We start from the raw sequence: 19371 nt of genomic DNA, 5'->3' as shown, positions 1-19371 counted from the left end.
AGGTGTACTCCTAAAATTTCCACCCAATTATGCTTGGTTCTGGATGCAAGTTTCCAGAAAGAGCTGTTTAAATTAGTTTATAATTCAAGTACGTTCTGGATGAAAGAAGAGTTTTCTTTTGTTGTTTGTAGGTCAATGACTTGTGTGAAATACACATTGATACAGTTCTAAAGGAGATCGCCAAAACTGTATTAATTTCTCTGCCTGAAAGTGGAGCTACCAAAGTAGAAGATATGTTGGCACTCAATGAGGTATGCATTTATGTATTATAATATTTTAATTGTAGAAATACTGGCTGAGAAACCTAAAAAGTAAATTTACAATCTAAAAGTAGAAATCTGTGTTAGTAGCATTTAGATATCTGAGCTTTTTGTTGTTGTTGATATCCTCAGCTTCAAAGACTTATAAGGCTTCAGCAGCCCCAGCCGATGGCCACACCGAGACATTATTTTACTCACGTCCTCAGTCTCATGCTGGAGTTCCTGCTCAGTGGTTCCCTGCTCTTCCTTTGCGCACACTCCCAGGACAATATCATCTGTCCTCACGTTTTTAACTATGACAAGTGTTTTCTTTAAGTCACCCAGAAATCTGGGAGTCATTTAGAGTCCTTTCCTCACTCCCATTTCCTGAATCCAGTCAGCTTTAAGGCTTCTGCCAGGTTTTGCTTCTTACTCAGATTTTGCTTGAATTACCTCTTCTTTTTGGTACCTACTCCATTCTTAGGTCAGGCCCTTTTGGCTCCGTTTGAGATTCGTAATCCATGTTGTGGTATAACTGGTCTCTGTGCTCCATATTTGGCTCTGTCATATCCATCCTCTTCATCGCCACCAAATCTGTTTGTGAAACTCCCCAGCTTAAGTCCTTCAATGTCCAGTCTCCCCGGCGTAAAACCTAGTCTCCTCAGTGTCACATTTTATTGAAATTATCTGAATGCCTATTTGTCCTTCATTGGTTCGAAAGTATAAAGACAGGAACCCTGTCTAATCATTTTTGAGGCCTGGTACGTTGATACAATCTCTCTCAAAAGCCCTCACGTTATGTCTTGAACTGAACTCTTTTTCTTTCTTGCCTTCCTTATGCTTCAGCTACACCCACACCGCCCATTTAGGTCACCTAGTGTCCCTTTCAAGACAACCAAGGGTGGCTCCATTGCAAGGGGCCCAAAGTGGCCTATGAAAAACAGGTGCCTTTGCCCCTCTTTCTGTGTAAATGCAGCTTCTTCCCAGGACACCTCTTCTTGTCTTTAGAAGTTAGGGTACTCAGCCACCTTCTTGTCTTAGGACTACTTAGGCACGGGTCACCCTCTCCATCCCCAAATCTAGATGACAAAATTTGACATGTGTCAAATTTTCTGAGTAGTTCTTTTGAAGTTCCCTATATTTATGTCTACCAAATCTCTACTGGTGATCAATCTTCCCTTCTTGATCAATGTGGGCAATAGGCTGAGGGTTGTCTCCCCTGCTACCTTTTAAGAACTTCCTTCTTTATAATGTGTAGCTTCTCAGCATTGGGGGCCTTGGTTGTATTAATAACAGAGACAACACTAAATGCTCCATTTTAACATCCTGGTTTTGGAGCAAATTTAAAATGATTGTATATTCCTGGCTATTTTTTCCTTTTGCCATTTTTAAGGTTTTTATCTTTGAAGTCTGTTCTGTTTGATATGAATATAGTTGTACCAGCTTTTTCAGATTACTATTTTCCGGATATCCCTTTTTCTATTCTGTTATTTTCAACCTTTCTGGGTTTTCCTATTTTAGGCTTTGTCTTGTAAATAATATTTAGCTGGATTTTGTTTTTCATTTTCTCTGAAAACTCTCTGTATTTTTTAAAAAACTGGTAATTTAGTTTATTTACATTTATTCTAGCTATCAATATGTTTGGATGTACTTTGGATATTCTCTACTCTCTTTGTGTTTTCTGTTTACCCGAATTTACTTATGTGTTTCTAGAAGTTATTTTTTATTCTTTTACAAATATGTCTGGTCTTTTTACATAGTCTGTTTCCTTTCTCATATTTTTTATTCTATTTTGTATTTAGACATTTAAAATATATTTCATGACAATTCCATTATCTGAAGAAATTGAAGGGTCTGATTCTGCTCTTTGTTCTTTCCACCAACTCTTGCTCAGGGTGGCTTGTTTGTGTTTTTAATATTATGGATTGTGAGCTAATGAACACATGTCCAAATGTAACGAACATTGGGTTAGAACCTGCCCCTTTTTATTTGCTCCTGCGTGGTGCCTAGGAGTTTTACCAACTTGGAGCAACTTTATATTAGTTTTCCAGAGCATAGACTTGCTGAAACGACAAGGTAGTGTAAGCTCAAGTCCTAAATCTATGTAAGGGTAAACTAGTAGTTATAAATTCCCGAGGGAGAATTTGTCCCTCCTCCCCAGAGCCTCAGCCAAGATAGCTTACTTTCCCATTGGTTTACCCTTTCCTTGAGAACATAACCATTGATTTGCCTGATGTTATGTGGGGAAAGGGGATGGATAGGTCTCAGTACCAGCCTCCTACACTTGTGAGGGATCCAAGCCCTTATTTGGTGTTTGGTTGGGGAATAACAGGTCCCCACAGAAGCTGTGGTTCAACTTACTTTTTGTTTTAGGCCCACATCTTTTTTTTATTTTTATTGACATATATTGTATATACAGCAAAATGTGCAAATCATAAATGCACTATTCAGTGAATGTTTGCATATGACCCATCATTATAACCATCAATATATAGAACATTTCCTTCACCACAAATGAGTCCTGCATGCTCTATTCCAGGCAATAAACAACCCCTGGAGTAATCACTATTTTGGATTCCATCACTGTATATTAGTTTTGCCTGATTTTGAACTTCATATACATGGAATCATGCAGCATATATTCTTAATGTCTGGATTGTTTTGTTCATTGTTATGTGTGTGATTGATCTATGTAGTTGTGTGAAACAATAGTTCTTTCATTCTCATTGCTAAATAGTATTCCATTGTATGAATTTATTGTAATTTATTTATCCATTGTACTGTTGAGGGTGTTTGGATGGTTTATGGCTTTTGATTGTACACTGAGAATTCTTGCACATTTTTTTGGTGGACTTACGGACTTATTTTGGTGGGTATATATCCAGAAGTGGAATGGCTGGGTCATTGGTTAATGAATATATTTAGCTTTCATATTTAGCTTTTGTAGAAACTGTCTTTTTAGAGTTGGACTGTGTGAATTAGGAGCCGAACAGGTTCGTTCACACATTGCATTTGATTGATATGTCTCTTAAGTTTCTTTTCATTGACCCACCTTTTTGTCTTGCAACTTTTTAGCATGGTAAAATAAATATACATAAAATTTACCATTTTAATCATTTCTAAGTATACAATTCAGTGGGAAAGTACATTTACAACGTTATGTAACCATCACCATTATCAATATCCAGAACTTTTTCATCAACCCAAATTGAAACTCTGTACCAATTAAACAATGACTCCCCAGTCTCTCCTTTCCCCACCCCTGGTAATACCTGTATTCTACTTTATGTCTCTGTGAAGTGGCCTGCTCTGTGTACCTCACTTAAGGGTCCTTTTGTGTCTGGCTTATTTCACCTAGCATTATGTTTTCAAAGTTGTTCTATATTGTGGCACGATCAGAACTTCATTCCTTTTTATGACTGAGTAATGTTCTATAGTATGGATAGACCATGTTTTGTTTATCCATTCATCTGTTGATGGACATCTGGGTTGTTTCCACCTTTTAGCTATCGTGAGTAATGCAGCTATAAACATTGGTGTATAATTATCTGTTTGACTCTCTACTTTCAGTGCTTTTGAGTATATACCTAGAAGTGAAATTGCTGGACCATATGGTAGTTTTATGTTAAACTTTTTGAGGAACTGCCAAACGTTTTCCCATAGAGGCTTCACCATTTTATATTCCCACTGACAATGCAAGAATGTTTCAATTTCTCCACATGCTTGCCAACACTCGTTATTTTCCATTAAATTGTTTTTTTCTTTTCATAAAAGCCATCCTAATGTGTGTGAAGTGCTGTCTCAGTGTAGTTTTGATTTGCATTTTCTGAATGTTGAGTGTCTTCTCATGTGCTTATTGGCCATTTGTATATTTTCTTTGGAGAAAAGTATACCAAGTTCTTTGTCATCTTTTTTTTTAAAATACTTTTTGTTTTATTTCATTTGTCCTGTAGAATTTCCCATATTCTAGATTTTGATAATTGCATCCTAGTAGTGTGATTTAAAATGGAGGGGAGTTGAGGGGTGGGAAAGAAGGTGAAGGGATTAGAAAGTATAGATTGGTAATCACAAAATAGTCACAGGGATGTGAAATACAGTATGGGGAATATAATCAATAATGTTGTATAGATTCTGTAGGGTGCCAGATGGGTGCTGGACTTATCAGGGGGATCACTTTATAGATTGTACAGATGCCTGACCACTGCGCTATACACCTGAAGCTGATGTAGAATAATATAGAATGTCATCTCTACTTAAATACATGTATATGGTCACCGGATGTAAAGTATAGCACAGGAAATATAGTCAGTGGTATAGTAACAGCTATATGAGGTCGGACAATTAAGTTCGCAAACTCATCCTGGAAAAAGTGCTACACACCTCATTGCTGAATATCACTATGGTCACCTTCAAAGTACTCCCCTTGGGAAGCTATGCACTGATGCCAGCGCCTAGTCCACCCTTCAAAGCAATTTTGGAGCTTTTTTTTCTGGAATGGCCAGCAGAGCTGTCATTGTATCATCCTTAATGTCCTGAATGTCATCAAAATGTCCTCCTTTCAGTATTTCCTTTATCTTCGAGTAAAGAAAGAAGGAATTGGGGGCCAGATCTGGTGAGTAGGGAGGGTGTTGCAATACAGTTATTTGTTTACTGGCTAAAAACTCCCTCACAGACAGTGCTGTGTGAGCTGGTACATTGTTGTGATGCAAGCGCCATGAATTGTTGGTGAAAAGCTCAGGTCATCTAACTTTTTCACGCAGCCTTTTCAGCACTTCCAAATAGTAAACCTGGTTAACTGTCCATTTGGTACAAATTCATCATGAATAATCCCTCTGATGTCAAAAAGGTTAGCAACATCATTGTAACAAGTTTGTCAACTTAATTGTCTGACCTTGTATACAATGTCAGAGGGGTAGTAGACTGGGAGGGGGATTGTCACTTTGTGAGGGGTATAAATGTCTAATCATTATGTTGTTTTTGTACACCTGTAACTAATAAAAATTTTTTTAAAAAAACCCAAACACATTCCTTTATTCATTGAATTACTTGTAAATTAATTAGATCTGAAAGCTTATTCAGTTCAAGTTCAATTTCTTTTTCTGACAGAATAGTTCACAGGTGACAGTATGTTTTTCCTATTGTGTAACATCAGGAGATACATAATGTCACATAGTTTCCCTTTTAGAGATATTAATACTGATCATTGGGCTCAAGTGTAGTCAGCTTTATCAATCATTGTAAAGTTTTCCACCAACTTTTCATCTAAATGTTTACTGAAGGTTTTGGCAGTCTTTGATTACTGTTACCTAGAGCTGTTATTTTATTGAAGGATGCAAAATGTTGATTTTTTTAAAATTTTAGCATTTATGGATAAAATATTTTTATAAAGAAGAAATTTCCCTCATTAACTGGTTGGTTACTCTGAAATAGCATTTGTACATAAAAGTCAAGTTCAATGCTCCAACTTCCCTTTTACACAGCAGTCGTTAGAATGAGTAGGAGGAGGGAAGTTCCTATGCCAAAAGGAATGGGTTGGCTCACTAGCAACTTCTGAAATAACCGTTGAGTTTTCAAGTGTTCAAATATTATGAATTTATGAATTATTATATATTTGAGGGACTCAGTTCATTGCAGTCACTGTTCTTTTTGATGTTTACATTTTGCCACTTTGTCCAGTGGCATCCTTAAGGCCGGCTTCTGTGTTTTTGATGAGAATCTATTCGTCTTTGAAAGCTTCCTTGCTTTTTGGAACTATATATCTTAAGCTCATCTTGTACATTTCCTGCCCCAGATCTGGGACTATCCATTTCTCCATTGAGCCCATTCTTTTCACTGGTAGCAGTGGCAAATTGTATTTGGAGATCACAACTGGGTGTTAGGAAAGGCACCCATTTTTAACTTTTAGCTATTTCTTATTGTATCATTTCTGCATCTCTAATTAATATACTTGGGGTACTATTTTTTGAGTTGGAAAATTTATAAATTGTTTTCTTCCTACTTTAAGAAATGAGCATTTAACTCTTTGACCCTATCCTCTATCATTCTTCCCTTATCTTCTCAAAATAGTTATAAAATTATTTTTAGTTAAATATTAACTGGAAATAACAAGACATTATTATGCCTATGTAAATATTAGCCAATGCACAACCATGTAGTATACGTATACTATATCTTATACAATTTTTTATTTTTCCTGGGGTTTCTAATTGCCTTTTTTTTCACATTTTCTTTCAAATACACTGTTACATCAGAGTGTCACCCTCTCCCAACCCGATCCCCTCAAGAGACCTCCCTTCAGAGTTCTCTGAATCCCTCTTTCATCCTGGGTCAATTACGTTCCAGGTCAGCTGCAAAATTGTTGATTTGGGACTCTCTCTGCTCTGTTTCCTGGATTCCATGTTATTCTAGGACAGAGAGCCCTTGGAATGCTGTATTGGTCTTTTCTCAGCAATTGAAAATTTCCAAAGAAGCCTCCTGTTTCTTGCCCTGGGGCAAGGGGTAATTTCCTGCCTGTGGTTTTCTTCTTGCTCATCCTGGAATCTGAGTATATGCACTCCATACCAGATCTTACTTGTAAACACACAGGGCATAAAGGAGTAGGGGAATTTCTATGTCCACTTCCTTCCTTTTGTCTCATTTACAATGAAAATCATCTTCTATTGGTATGTACCTAAAACTGTTCTGACACTGTCAACTGCTCAGTGGGGGAAATTTACATACTGCCAGAGAAAATTTACTTTTAACACACAAAGAACTTTAACATGCATAGAAAGAGAAACAGATCACTCAAATGAGGGAAACTGATAGATTAAGGGCGCTCTAGTGTAAATGTGGTTACATTGATGTCACACAGAAGAAGCTGTTATTAGATAAATTGTAAGTCTCAAAACTGTAAGTCAGGATACAGAGGGTGGAAGTGTGAAGTGTGCCTTTGCCAGTCGATACGCCCCAGTCACGTGTAGGATCTAAGAGCCAGTGATAGTGGGCTGTCTTCCCACAAACCTATCATCAGGTGGGCTACTGTGGTGAAGGCAGAATAGGATTTGTAACGACAGGGAAAGTCTGGGCAGAAATCCATTTTGGAAACATGCCATGTTAATGTTAGTTTGGGGGGACCCGGTTAGTTTGGGTCACCCAGTGGTTTCAGACCATGTTTGGGAACCTGAGCTGTTTGCCGTCAGGGAAGTGTTTCTTGACTTGGAGCCTCTAACTGTGGTTTTAGGACAGATTAAGTTAATTAGTAAAAAGCTGTTGTCCACCAACTTCAAATTGGATCTTCTGCTGTGTGATGCTGGGGCTGGGACTCTGCAAATTATCTTCGTCCTTGGCAAGCTGGGTCCCTTTTAGGCTTCCCCAGTGGTGATGCCAGAAGGAGGGTGAAAGACAAGGAAGGGGCTTGCTCTTTCCTGCTTTGCCTCCTGTCCTGACACTGTCACACGGGCAATAGCTCTTTACCTTGGCAGCGGCAGTGAGTCCCAGGCCCCAGCTTTTTCTCCGCTTTTCCAGAACCAGCTCACAGATGTACCAGCCCCAGGAGGTTGCTCTCTGAGCTCCTGGGGCAGCAGTGCCAACCAGGGAACTCCCTCAATTCCCAGCTCCATGTTCTAATAATTCCATCCTCCTGTCTGTTTCCACAGGCCCCAGGGGTGGTAGCTGCCTTTTGCAGTTACTATCTCTGACCTGTGTCCCCTTTTGCCCTGTGGTCCTTTAACAGTTGTTTAACCAACTCTATATTAAATTCTCTCATTGTTTTGGTTAAATTAGCTGGTGTGGCATGTGTTTTCCTGCCTGGACCCTGACTGACATATGTGTGTCTTGATAGATATACAAACGGAATAGACAGTCAGAGAAATAGTTAAGACCCAAGTTATGATAGGAGAACCTTGGTCAATATATTAAAGGTATTAAAAATTATATCAACAAAATCAACATGGCTCCATAGAAAAAGAAAGTAGATTAATGTTTGCCAGGGCTATGGAGATGGGGAAATGGGGAGTGATTACTAATGGGAATGGGGATTCTTTGGGGGATGATGAGAATGTTCTGGAATCAGATAGCAGTGATGGTTGCACAAGTCTGTGAATAGACTACAATTCAGTGACTTGTACACTTTATAAGGGTACATTTTGTGGTCTATGAAATATATTTCAATTTTAAAAAATAGAAAAAAACTTCTAGAAAATTAGTCTTCCAGGACGTCCCTGACTGCCCCGCAGTATTTCAGTCTGTTCTTCACTGCATTGTAATCTTCAAGGACTAGTCTTCCCAAGAAGACATAGGGTCCTTATCAGGAAAGAATGCTTTACCGCCTGTGGCCTCAGCTGGTAGTGACATGGTATAGAAGCAGTTTTTGCAGTGACATTATTTTGCCACTTGTTGAACAGAAGAAGATGGCTGGACCACTGGGTTGCCAATTGACACAGGAAATTTCTCTGTGGGGGTGTTGCGTACATCTAAGCTTCTTATCCCTGGCATTTATGGCAACCCAGTGAGTTGTCAGGATTTTTTTTTTAGGATGATCCGATTCAGCAAGGGTCAAACATAAGGTTTTTTGCAGGTGTTCTTTAGTTGGGGATATTGTGTATGGGACAGTATCAGTGAAGATCGCAGCAGGTGACACACCTCAGGAGCCCCACAGGTAGAAGTCATCACCACTGCTGGCGTTGAAGAGCCCAGGGGAGGAAATCGTCTTTTTAGAGCCCCATAAAAGCTGGAGCCAAGTAGAAGGGCTCATCCTGTAGGAGCTGAGTTTGTGAACAGACAGCTTGTAGCAGAGATGTAGCCTCCAAGCAAGGAGGGAGTGGGAAGGAAATATTCCACCCTCTCTCTCCTCCAGCTCTCCTAGCTTCTGATGGTGCTTCCCACTGGGTCAAACTCAAATGGAAATCTTAGAATAAGGGAGACCCAGGAGCCAGCTACCATCTGCACAGAGCAGGGCATGGAAGAACTGAGAATGGGGTAGCAAGGGGCAAAGGGAGAATAACCAGCACCTGGAGTGTCTGACAAAATGACCTTGACAGACTTCAGGGATTATTTATTGTTTTCTAAATTAAAGTCATGTAAATAATTTTCACAATCAGAGCTCTTGGTACATTGTTGACTGCTTCTGCATCCATCTTTTCCTTCCATCTGGTTTCATGGAGAAAGTTCCCACCTCTTAGAAATCTAGGTCCCCCAAGTGGTCTATAGATCCTGGACCTTCTTGACTGCTTGACAACCATGCTTTACCAATCTTGCCCCCTCTCTTCCAAATCTTTACCTTTTTCATCTTCTCTGGACCCTTCCCACCAGCAGTCTAATATGTTCTCATTTTTTCCTTGCCAACAAGCAAAAACCTTTCTACATCTTCCATCACTTTTCATTCACAACCAAACTTCTTCAAATTCTCACACATGCTAGCTTCACTTTTCCGTCTCTCATTTCCCATCTCCATTTTCTTTCCCCAATTCCTGGCTCAAATTATTTCTGGCACTAATTATTATTTCTTAAAAACTTAGATACAATTCACATACCATACGATTAATGCATTTAAAGTGTACAATTTAGTGGTTTTAGTATATTCACAGAGTTGTGCAACCATCACCATAATTTTAGAACATTTCATCACCCCAAAGAAATCCCATACTCATTAGCAGTCATTCCCCATTTCCTCTCAACCCTCCCAGCCCTACACAGCCATTAATCTATTTTCTGTCTCTGCAGATTTGCCTATTCTGAACATGTCACACGAATGGAATAATAACAATTGTGGTATTTTCTGACTGGCTTTGTCACTTAGCCCTGTATTTTCAAAGTTTATTCATATTGTGTATCAGTGCTTCATTTCTTTTTATTGCTGAATAATAATGCATTGTATGGATATGCCCCATTTTAGTTATTCATTCATCAGTTGATGGGCATTTGGATTGTTTCCACTTTTTAGCCATTATAACTAATGCTGCTGTGAACATAAATGTACAGGTTTTGTGAGGACATGTTTTCATTCCTCATGGATATATACTTAGGAGTGGAATTGCTAGGTTAACTCCATGTTTAACCTTTTGAAGAGCTGTTGGACTGTTTTCCAAAGCAGCTGCATTATTTTGCATTCCCACCAGCCGTGTACGAGGGTTCCAATTTCTCCACATCTTTGTCAACACTTATTATTTGTCTTTTTTGTTGCAGCCATCCTGGTGGGTGTGAAGTGGTATCTCACTGAGGTTTTAATTTGTATTTCCCTAATGGCTAGTGATGTTGAACATTTTTTCATGTGCTTATTAACCTTTTGTATACCTTTCTTCAGAAACATCTATAAAGATCCTTTGCTCACTTTAAAGTTGTGTTATTAGTCCTTGTTTTGAGTTGTAGTTGTTTATATGTTGTAGGTATTAGTCCCTTATCAACTATGTGATTTGCAATTTTTTTCACGCATTCTGGGGGTTGTCTTTTCACTTTCATAATGATGTCTTTTGAAGCCCAAAAGTTTTTCATTTTCACGATGTCCAATTTATCTTCTTTTTCTTTTGTTGCTGTTTTTGGTGTCATAGCTAGGAAAACTTTGCCTAATCTAAGATTATGAGGATCTATGCCTATGTTTTTGAAAGAGTTTAATAGTTTTAGCTCTTACACTTAGGTCTATGATTTATTTTGAGTTAGTTTATGTGTATGATGTAAGGAAAAGATTCAGTTTCATTCTTTTGCAAGCAGATATTCAGTTGTCGAATACCATTAACTATTTTTGTATAGTATTGGAATCATAGAGAAGAATTTATGTGATATCCCTTCATTTATTCTTGTGGGCATATTCTTTTTAAAATATTATGTTAGTTTTGTGAGGTTTTTGGAAATACCAAGGGAGTGCCAAGATAAACATGTATGTTCAGTCTGTCATATTTAATGTCTGGATTTTTTCTTAAGGGATTACAAAGCAAGCAGGGTTGGTGTGGAGTGTTCACAACATGTGTTCAATCTGCCAGGATCCCCGGGAAGTGTCCACTTTCTTAACACTCTTTTTTCCTGCTAGATTGAAGTGGCTCTCAGCCACCATTATCATTGCAAGTTTAACACTGTGTTAAGTAAATTAGAAATGAATGATGGAGAAAAGTCAGAAGAGGTGGAGGGAGTGAGGAAGATCAGAGAATGTCTTCCAACGGGCCGAGGAACCCATTTTCCCTGATACTGGAACAAGATGTGGATGGGTTCAGATACAGATGAGGTGGTATAAATGGGAATGACAAACTTAGAAGTACCTCTCCCTCAATCCAGTCGCCAAGAAAGAAACACATGAGGGCAGTACATGGGGCATATAGGACCTCCCAAGGCTTGCCTGGAGAGAGGTTTGCTGGACAGGCTTGAGTTCCTTCACAGAAGTGGTTTGGAAGTCCCAAGCTGGCTGCTCCCATTTACTTTTCTCTTTCCTACATGTATGGATGTTGTGACATGTCAAAAGACCTATTCAATTCTATAAGCCTGTTTTCTTTTCTGAATTTAACTAGTTCTCAACTTCTTTGTGAAGTTTTTGCTGACTACCAAAAAAGTTCAGAAAAGCAAAGAACATTATTTTAGAGTCAGTCAAAGCTGGTTTCAAACCTCTATCTTTACCACTCACTGTGTGACCATGGACAAATTTCTTATTCTTTCTGAGCCTCAGTTTTCTGATCTGTGAAACGGGGACAATAACATTATCAATCCCAAGAGGTTGTCATTTAACTAAATGAGTTAATACACATGAAGCTCTTAAATTGATGCCTGGCACAATTGATGCTCACTTAAGAAACCTCATCTCATTTGCATCTCAAAGCAGCACTCTGTCCTTTTTAAAACCACTTCTCAGTTTCAACTTCTGACACCATATCTCTGCTCCTTCAGCCTTCTTTCTTTTGATCGTATACATGTAAATGTAGATGTCCATGTCTGGTTGAGTCTGATGAAGGTCAAAGACTGAAGTTTTTTCTTTCTCCTCTTTGCATAGGCCTTAGCAGCTGTGCCTTTAGCCATTGACAGTTTGGGATCTGAAACATTATGCTATTGGCAATGATCTCTAGTTATTTTCAAGTGGTGTTAATTACAGTCTTATAAATTAAAGTCATCTTCATCATTTTCACAGTATTTTTTAAGTATCTGGAAATTAATAGTAATTTCTTTACTTAATAGACATACACAAAAGAATGGGCTGATGTTCTAAACCACAAAAGTAAGCATGTGGAAGAAGCTGTCAAAGAACTCATATCAATATTTGAGACTATTTATGAAGTTAAGTACAGTGAGAAAGCAGCAAAACATATACCAGGTAATTTCACTAGCTATAATGTTTGTATCACAAGAGTTACAGGTATGTCCTCAAGTAGGCACCTTCTGCTTAGAAGGTCCCAAAATTCCAGACTCCCAGAAAGAAAGCATAAAGCCCATCATTTGCATAAACTGTTTAGGCACAGTGAGACCTTTTTATCAGTTAGAGAATGGTGGGAACCCTTCTGAAATCCAGGTTTCCAGATGCCAACCACGGACCAACCTTTCCATGAATGGAACTCTGTGGTCTGCCATGTTCTCTCTCTTTTTCTCTCTCTGTCTCTTTGCACAGCATTCTAAAATGTCTGGAGACATTTTCAGTTGTCACATGGCACGATGAGGTGTTACTGTCATCTAGTGGGCAGATAACAGGGATGCTGCTGAATATCCTAAATGCTCAGGACAGCCCCCAACAACCAAGAATGTCAGTGGTGCTGAGGATGAGACACTCTGAGCTTAAAGAAGCATTCATAGCATGTCTTCTTTCCTTAGAGTTTTTCCATTTATTTTAATTAGTTTTCTTCAGAAGGGTCAAAAACACAAAAATATCAGCTCATTAAGTTAGAAAACTCAAAAAGTAAACATATGTTAGAAAGAGGATACGTAAAACCCTCCTCAAATGTATCCTAATTCTAGATACTAAGAGAGTATAAAGAGTATATTTCTTAGTAGAATGACAATCTGTTGAGATGGGTGATTTAAGTTGAATTCAAGAATGACTGGGTGGTGAGCACACAATGCAATATACAGATGATGTATTATAGAAATGTACACTTGAAATCTATATAATTTTACTAATCAATGTCACCCCAATAAATTTTTTAATTAAAGTTTGTTGGGGTGACAATTGTTAGCAAAGTTACATTGATTTAAGGTGTACAATTCTGCAATACATCATCTGTATATCACATTGAGTGTTCACCACCAAAAAATCTGAAAACATTTATCCATAAAGATGTATGTGCTTAGATGTTCATTGCAGCTTTATTTACGGTGGCCATGACATGGGAACAACCAGTGTCCTTCACCCCAATAAATTAAATTTAACAAAAAATCGTTCTCCAGGAATAAGTTGTAAAAATTTAAATTAAAAACTTTTTAAGGAGGGGGTTGGTAGATGAGGATAAATGGGATCAAATATATGGTGATGGAAGGAGAACTGACTCTGGGTGGTGAACACACAATGTGATATATATAGATGATGTATTACAGAATTGTACCCTTGAAACCTATGTAACTTTACTAACCATTGTCGCCCCAATAACCTTCAATTTTAAAAAATATACTTTTTAAGAAGGGGTTTTCTAAGAAGGTTTGGCCGTATAGAATAAGCCAAACGTTCAAGATTAAATGTCATATATATATATATATATATGTATATATTTATATATGTATATATTTATTTATCTATAGAACTGAGGAAACATGTTGCTTTTGGAAGTGAAGCAGAAGAAGGTGAAAGCCATGATGAAGAGACTAATATTGTGACTGCGATTGCTGTTAATGATAAAGAAGATGAATTTAAAAAGGTATTTACTGTGAAACAACCTCATTGAATTTCACAGAATTATGACTCATAGGATTGTAGAAAATCCCAAATGGTGCTTTATTCAGACAATTCTGCAACCAGCCTGTGGGGATTTGTAACTAATTTGGAATTATAACAGAATTCAGAAAATATAATTTTCAGTTCTGCACTGTAGAATCTGGCAGGGTAGCATTCCTTACAGTTTTCCCTGACATCATCAACTTTTAATGTGATCTGTCCACTGTGTTTATATAGTTCTCTTCCGCTGTTGTGATTGACCATGCTTTGTTATATAGTACTTCTGGGATTGTACTGCCAATCTGTTTGACTCAGAGTGGAGAACATTTTTCTCAGTTATTGTGTTTAATAGAGTTACCATATTGCAAGCCCAGATTTTGATGAACTTGGGGCTCAGGGGTCTGCATTTTTAACTAGCGCCATGGATAGCCTGTGGACTCTCCCCACGAGAGACCCTGGGTAGGCAGATTTTCACATTGCGTTCAGATGTGTTCAGAATGAAGGTTGAGAAGGAGGCACAGGGTTTCCTGCTCCTCCTTAGGCCTCACCCTTCTGGTTTTGCATCAACCCTGAATGCCACTCCCACATTTGTACTAATTCTTGCTTTCTCCTGCTCCTGTCAGTTTTTTTTTAAATTCATGATAGTCATCTTCTTATCATTCTTTCTCTATTTTACTTCTTTTACACTGTTTCTTTTTTAACACACACTCTAATACATACAGTTTTGGAAATAAACGGCACAGTTTTGTTCCAGTTTCACCTTCTTGCTCAAGGATAAGAACACCAATGGATTGGGACACACTTTTCTGCTGAGTCTAGCCGTAGATTTCTTCTCAGTACCATGTATCAGGCAGCACATTATCAGTGTGCAGCAGTCAGCTGGAGAGAAGTGTACTCCCAGTTTAGCAGTCCTTCTCCTCCGTTGCACTGCCTTTGACACTGGCAGGAGTCCTTAGAGCAAGACTGAGTGCCCTCAGTCTTGGATTGCCCTCAGAGCCTCTTGGATTGGGGGAGTCACTTGGAGCTGCCTCAGTGCCGTCACCTCCTAAATAGCTTCTGTCTCTCAAATCCACATTGCTTTCAGAAAGGTCTATCTAACAGAAATTTTGATTAGTTCACCCCGGTGCTTTAGCCTGATCATCCACCGTCCCTGACCTACTAGGCTCCTTTGCTCATATCTGATGACCTCCCTTCTGACCCAAATCACCTTGCTGGTCTCAGAAGGGCAGGGTGCAGAGTGGAAAGGAATAGTATGGGCAGAGAACGGCCCTGGATGTGTGACTCACTGTGCAAGCCAGACGTGGTGCCCTGACCCCTGCCCATGCTCCATACTTGTCCTGCACTCTCGCCAGTAAACTTGCTACTTCTCTGCAGGGGAAGAGGGGCTTGGAGAGAGGGGCAAACCATGGTCCACAGACGGTGGAAGTTTCATCCCGTATAGTTTGGTATTTTACATTTTAAAATACATTTATCTACCAAGCTGAGCATTTTGTGGATGGGACTAAATATCGTCTTATGCCTGCACCCCTAAGCCTTGAGAAGTGCATCCCACTTAATAAGTGCTTCAGTTTTGTTGAGTGAATTAGTGAATACTGAGCAAACTGCTCTTACTTTGAATAAACTGTTTTTGAATTTTGGCTTTTCAGTAGGTCCTTATGGTTTGCTAGGGTGTTCATGAAAGCAAACTTTTCACATATTGTTTTGAAAAATAAACAAGTAATTTCGGATTGAACTTATTTCTACAATATAAATGAAATTGTGTAGTTCATTTTTCATCTTTTACATGACTCTTCAAATATTGTATTCTTTGGGGAGTGTTAGAGTTTTTATTTTTTGTCCCAGTTCTAATATGATTTCTTATTACAGGAATGTAAAGAGGTCTATGCTTTCTTCTCTCATCAATTACTAGACAGTCTTCAAAAAGCTACACGGTTATCTCTGGACACAATGAAAAAAAGAATATTTGTTGCAAGGCAAGTTGAAAATATGCTAAATATATCTGGTGATGCTATCATCACATGCTAATATTATAATAGCACCTCTATAAATGTATTAATTTTAAAAAATTATGAAATTTAAAATATAGCATTGAAGAAAAGGCTGTATGAAAACAGGGTAATAAATACTACAAGAGTAGTGAGTGAGCAAATGAACAACCAAGTTCCTAGCAGCCACGCCAAGATAAAGAACACTGAACGTGACCATCCCCCTTGCTGGTCTTTTCTCTGCACCCAAAGGCAACTACTACCCTGAACTTGATGTTCGTCATTGTCTAGGTTTTCCTGACGGTTTAACACATATTTGTATCCCTCATCAGTATCTCATTTAATTTTACCTGTTTTGGACTGTGTTCACTATTATGCTTTTGAGATTCATCTATGTTGATATAATTTGTTTTCACATCTATATAGTTGGAGCACACATAATCTGTTTATGTCTTCTACTGGTGATGATCATTTCGGTTGTTTCCAGTTGGGCTATTGTGAATAGAGCCTCTATGACCATTCTTATACCTGTTTCTTGCTCCACCTGCTAAGAGCGGAATGGCTGGGCCCTGGGGTATATGTATGCCTTACCAGGCAAGGCCTAGCACGAGAGTCTCCTTCTTTGCACACAGTTGGCATTGTTCAATTCAAAAAATTTTCCCATCCTTGGGGTGTGTGCAGTGGCATCTCATTGAGATTTAAGTTACTGGTTACTGATGAGGTTGAACATATTTTATTTTTAGGAGCCATTTGTGCTTCTTTCTCTTCCTTAAAATGTGTATTGTCCTTTCCTCTCCTCTCTTTTCCTCCCCTCCTCTTTTCTCCCCTCCCTCCTCCTCCTCCTCCTTCTTTTTCCTCTTTCTCTCTCTCTCTCCCCCCACCCTCTTCTTTTCCTGTCTGTTTTTCGATTGGATTGGATTTATTCATAGATGTTCTCACTGTGTTACTTTGTTGATGATAATATAGCAAATATCTACTCTTTAAAACATTTTTTATCATTCTTTTTCTTAGTAATTTGTGATTTTTATGTTTTTTAAAAGCAATCTTTCCCTACTTCATAGTATCTTCTAAACGTTTTATCTTTTACATTTAGTGATTTAATCCATGTGGTATTGATTTTTGTATTTAGTGAGAGGCAGGAAACCAATATATTTTTTCTATATGGTTAATTACCAAGCAAAGGTTTTTGAAAATTAATTTTTCTTTTGGGAGGATTATTTAAATTATATTGAATCTATAGATAAATTTGGAGAGAATTAGCATCCTTCCAGTACTGAGTCTTCCATCAGGAATTATGGATTACTAGAGTCTTGGATTTTTTTGGTCTTCTTTAATATTTCTATTAAGTTCTATAATTCTCTGTATAAAAGTCTTGCACATTTTTGTTACATTTATTCCTTGGCTATTCATTGCTGAATTTTAATTTAATTACACTGTTAAAATCTCCCTTGTGATTGTAAACTTGTCAAATTTTCCTTCTATTTTGGTCAGTTTTTTTTTTAAATGTATTTTAAGGCTATGTTGTGGGTACATACAGGGTCTTAGTAGTTAGGTCTGCTTAGAGCGCTGTTCCTTTTATTTTTATTTGGTGAATCTCTCTATCCATATTAGTCCTGATTCCTTCTATTCTTTTTTAGTCTATCATCTATTTTACTTCCTCAGCTTTTTTTGTACACTTTTTTTCATCCCTTCATTTAAATCTTACTGTGCAGTTTTTGTTTTATCTCTTAAAAGCATCGTATACCCAATTATTTATATTCAATTTAATTATCTCTGCCTTTTTAAATAGAGCTCAGTCTGTTTTCATTTACTGTGACTTTTTGATAAAGTTACATTTACTTTATGACATTTTATTTTGTGTTTTCTTCTTACTATCCTTTTTCATTGGTTCATTTCATTATCTCTGTTATCTTCGTGATGGATAATTTTCCCTTTTTATTGTCTTTCCTATGTTTCAGTTCTTTAGGTAATTACCCTCAAATTTAGAATACACATATTTAGCTCCAGCTTTAAAAAATACTGTCTATGGTTGATGAGAAGTCTGTAATAAGTCTAACTGAAGATTGTTTTTTTTCCTTTATAAAATATTTTTGTTTATTAAATTTATTGCAGTGACAATGGTTAGTATAATTGCATAGGTTTCAAGTGCACAATTCTATAAAACATCATCTATATATTGCATTCTGTGTTCACCACCCAGAGTCAGTTCTCCTTCCAGCACCATATATTGGGAAAAAGGGGATCCCAATCCCTTGGGATTGATTATGGATTGTTTTTTATCCTTGATGTTTTGCAGTTTTCTTTTGCTGTGTGTAGTTGTTATTATTTAATTCTGCTTTGTTTGTAGAGTGACTTTCTATCTGAGGGTCTATAGTGTTTCCTAATCCTGGAAAATCCTCAGCAATTTCCTCTTCAGTTGTTGCTTCTGGGGCATTCCCTTCATTCTGTTCTTATGGAATTCCTAGTAGTTGAATGTGGGACGGATTAACCATATAATTTATTGGCCCAACTAGGACACTCTTTTGAGTGGAGAGGCACTATTCAGATGAGTGTCAGGACAGACTGAACGCGGAACTGTCCTGGGCAGCCTGGACGTGCGGTCATCTCAAAAGTTGAGGCTTCTCCTCCCTAACTCCTAACTCCCTGTCATATATTTTGTCTTTTTGCATTTCTGGGCTACGTTATGGGTAAGCATCTCTGTATCTAGTCTAAAGATTATCTCATCTATTGTATCTTAAATATTTCAGTTAATATTTTTTCTTATCCTCCAGATACTGTATCATTTCTACCTTTTTAGTTGAGCTATTCTTTATTATTATTTATCTTTCTGAACATTCTCAATATACCTGTTTTAGAATTTTTCATACTTCTATACATTGAATTCTATCTGGAGTGAGGTTCTGTTTCAATTTTTTATTTTTTCAGTTCTCTTTCTTACTGCTAACCATAGTTGTACTCATTGGGATTTTACTTTGAAGGCCCTCTTTGAGCAGGACATTTTGTTTTTGTGTGTTTCTCTTTCTCCTTCCCTCTCTCCCTAACTAGGAGTTTCACTTTTGACTTCACATGACCTTTGGAATCTTGAATACAGAACCATGTTTCATTGGTTCACGTTTACTGCCGCCTGAAGAGATCCTGGGATATGGCAGGTTCCGCTGGTGAGCACACAGATGGCTCTGCTTAGTCGCTTACTAGGGATGCTGTGGATTTGCTTCTGTAACCCCAGGCTCACAACTTCTGGAAAAGCTCTAGCTTAGGCAACGGGTTGACAGACTTAATTTTGTTGTTATTTTGCCTCTCTTTACAAGTGCGGGGGGCCGGGGGGAACTTCACT

General features: G+C 37.9%; 1 protein-coding gene across 1 annotated transcript in view; it reads left to right on the top strand.

The window, feature by feature from the left end:
- DNAH8 (dynein axonemal heavy chain 8) overlaps positions 1 to 19371 on the top strand; it is a gene marked incomplete at both ends in the record, with an annotated part of 336864 nt that overhangs the window by 66051 nt on the left and 251442 nt on the right. Inside the window, 4 exons of the mRNA XM_081042394.1 lie at positions 132 to 251; positions 12372 to 12507; positions 13920 to 14035; positions 15919 to 16025. Coding sequence (XP_080898520.1) covers positions 132 to 251; positions 12372 to 12507; positions 13920 to 14035; positions 15919 to 16025 — 479 coding nt within the window. The remainder of the gene's footprint in view (positions 1 to 131; positions 252 to 12371; positions 12508 to 13919; positions 14036 to 15918; positions 16026 to 19371) is intronic.

The sequence above is a fragment of the Rhinolophus hipposideros genome (genome assembly GCF_964194185.1).
Source record: "Rhinolophus hipposideros genome assembly, chromosome: 3".
NCBI lineage: Eukaryota > Metazoa > Chordata > Mammalia > Chiroptera > Rhinolophidae > Rhinolophus > Rhinolophus hipposideros.
The sequence above is the reverse complement of the archived record's forward strand: the minus strand, read 5'-3'. Positions and strand labels throughout refer to the sequence as shown.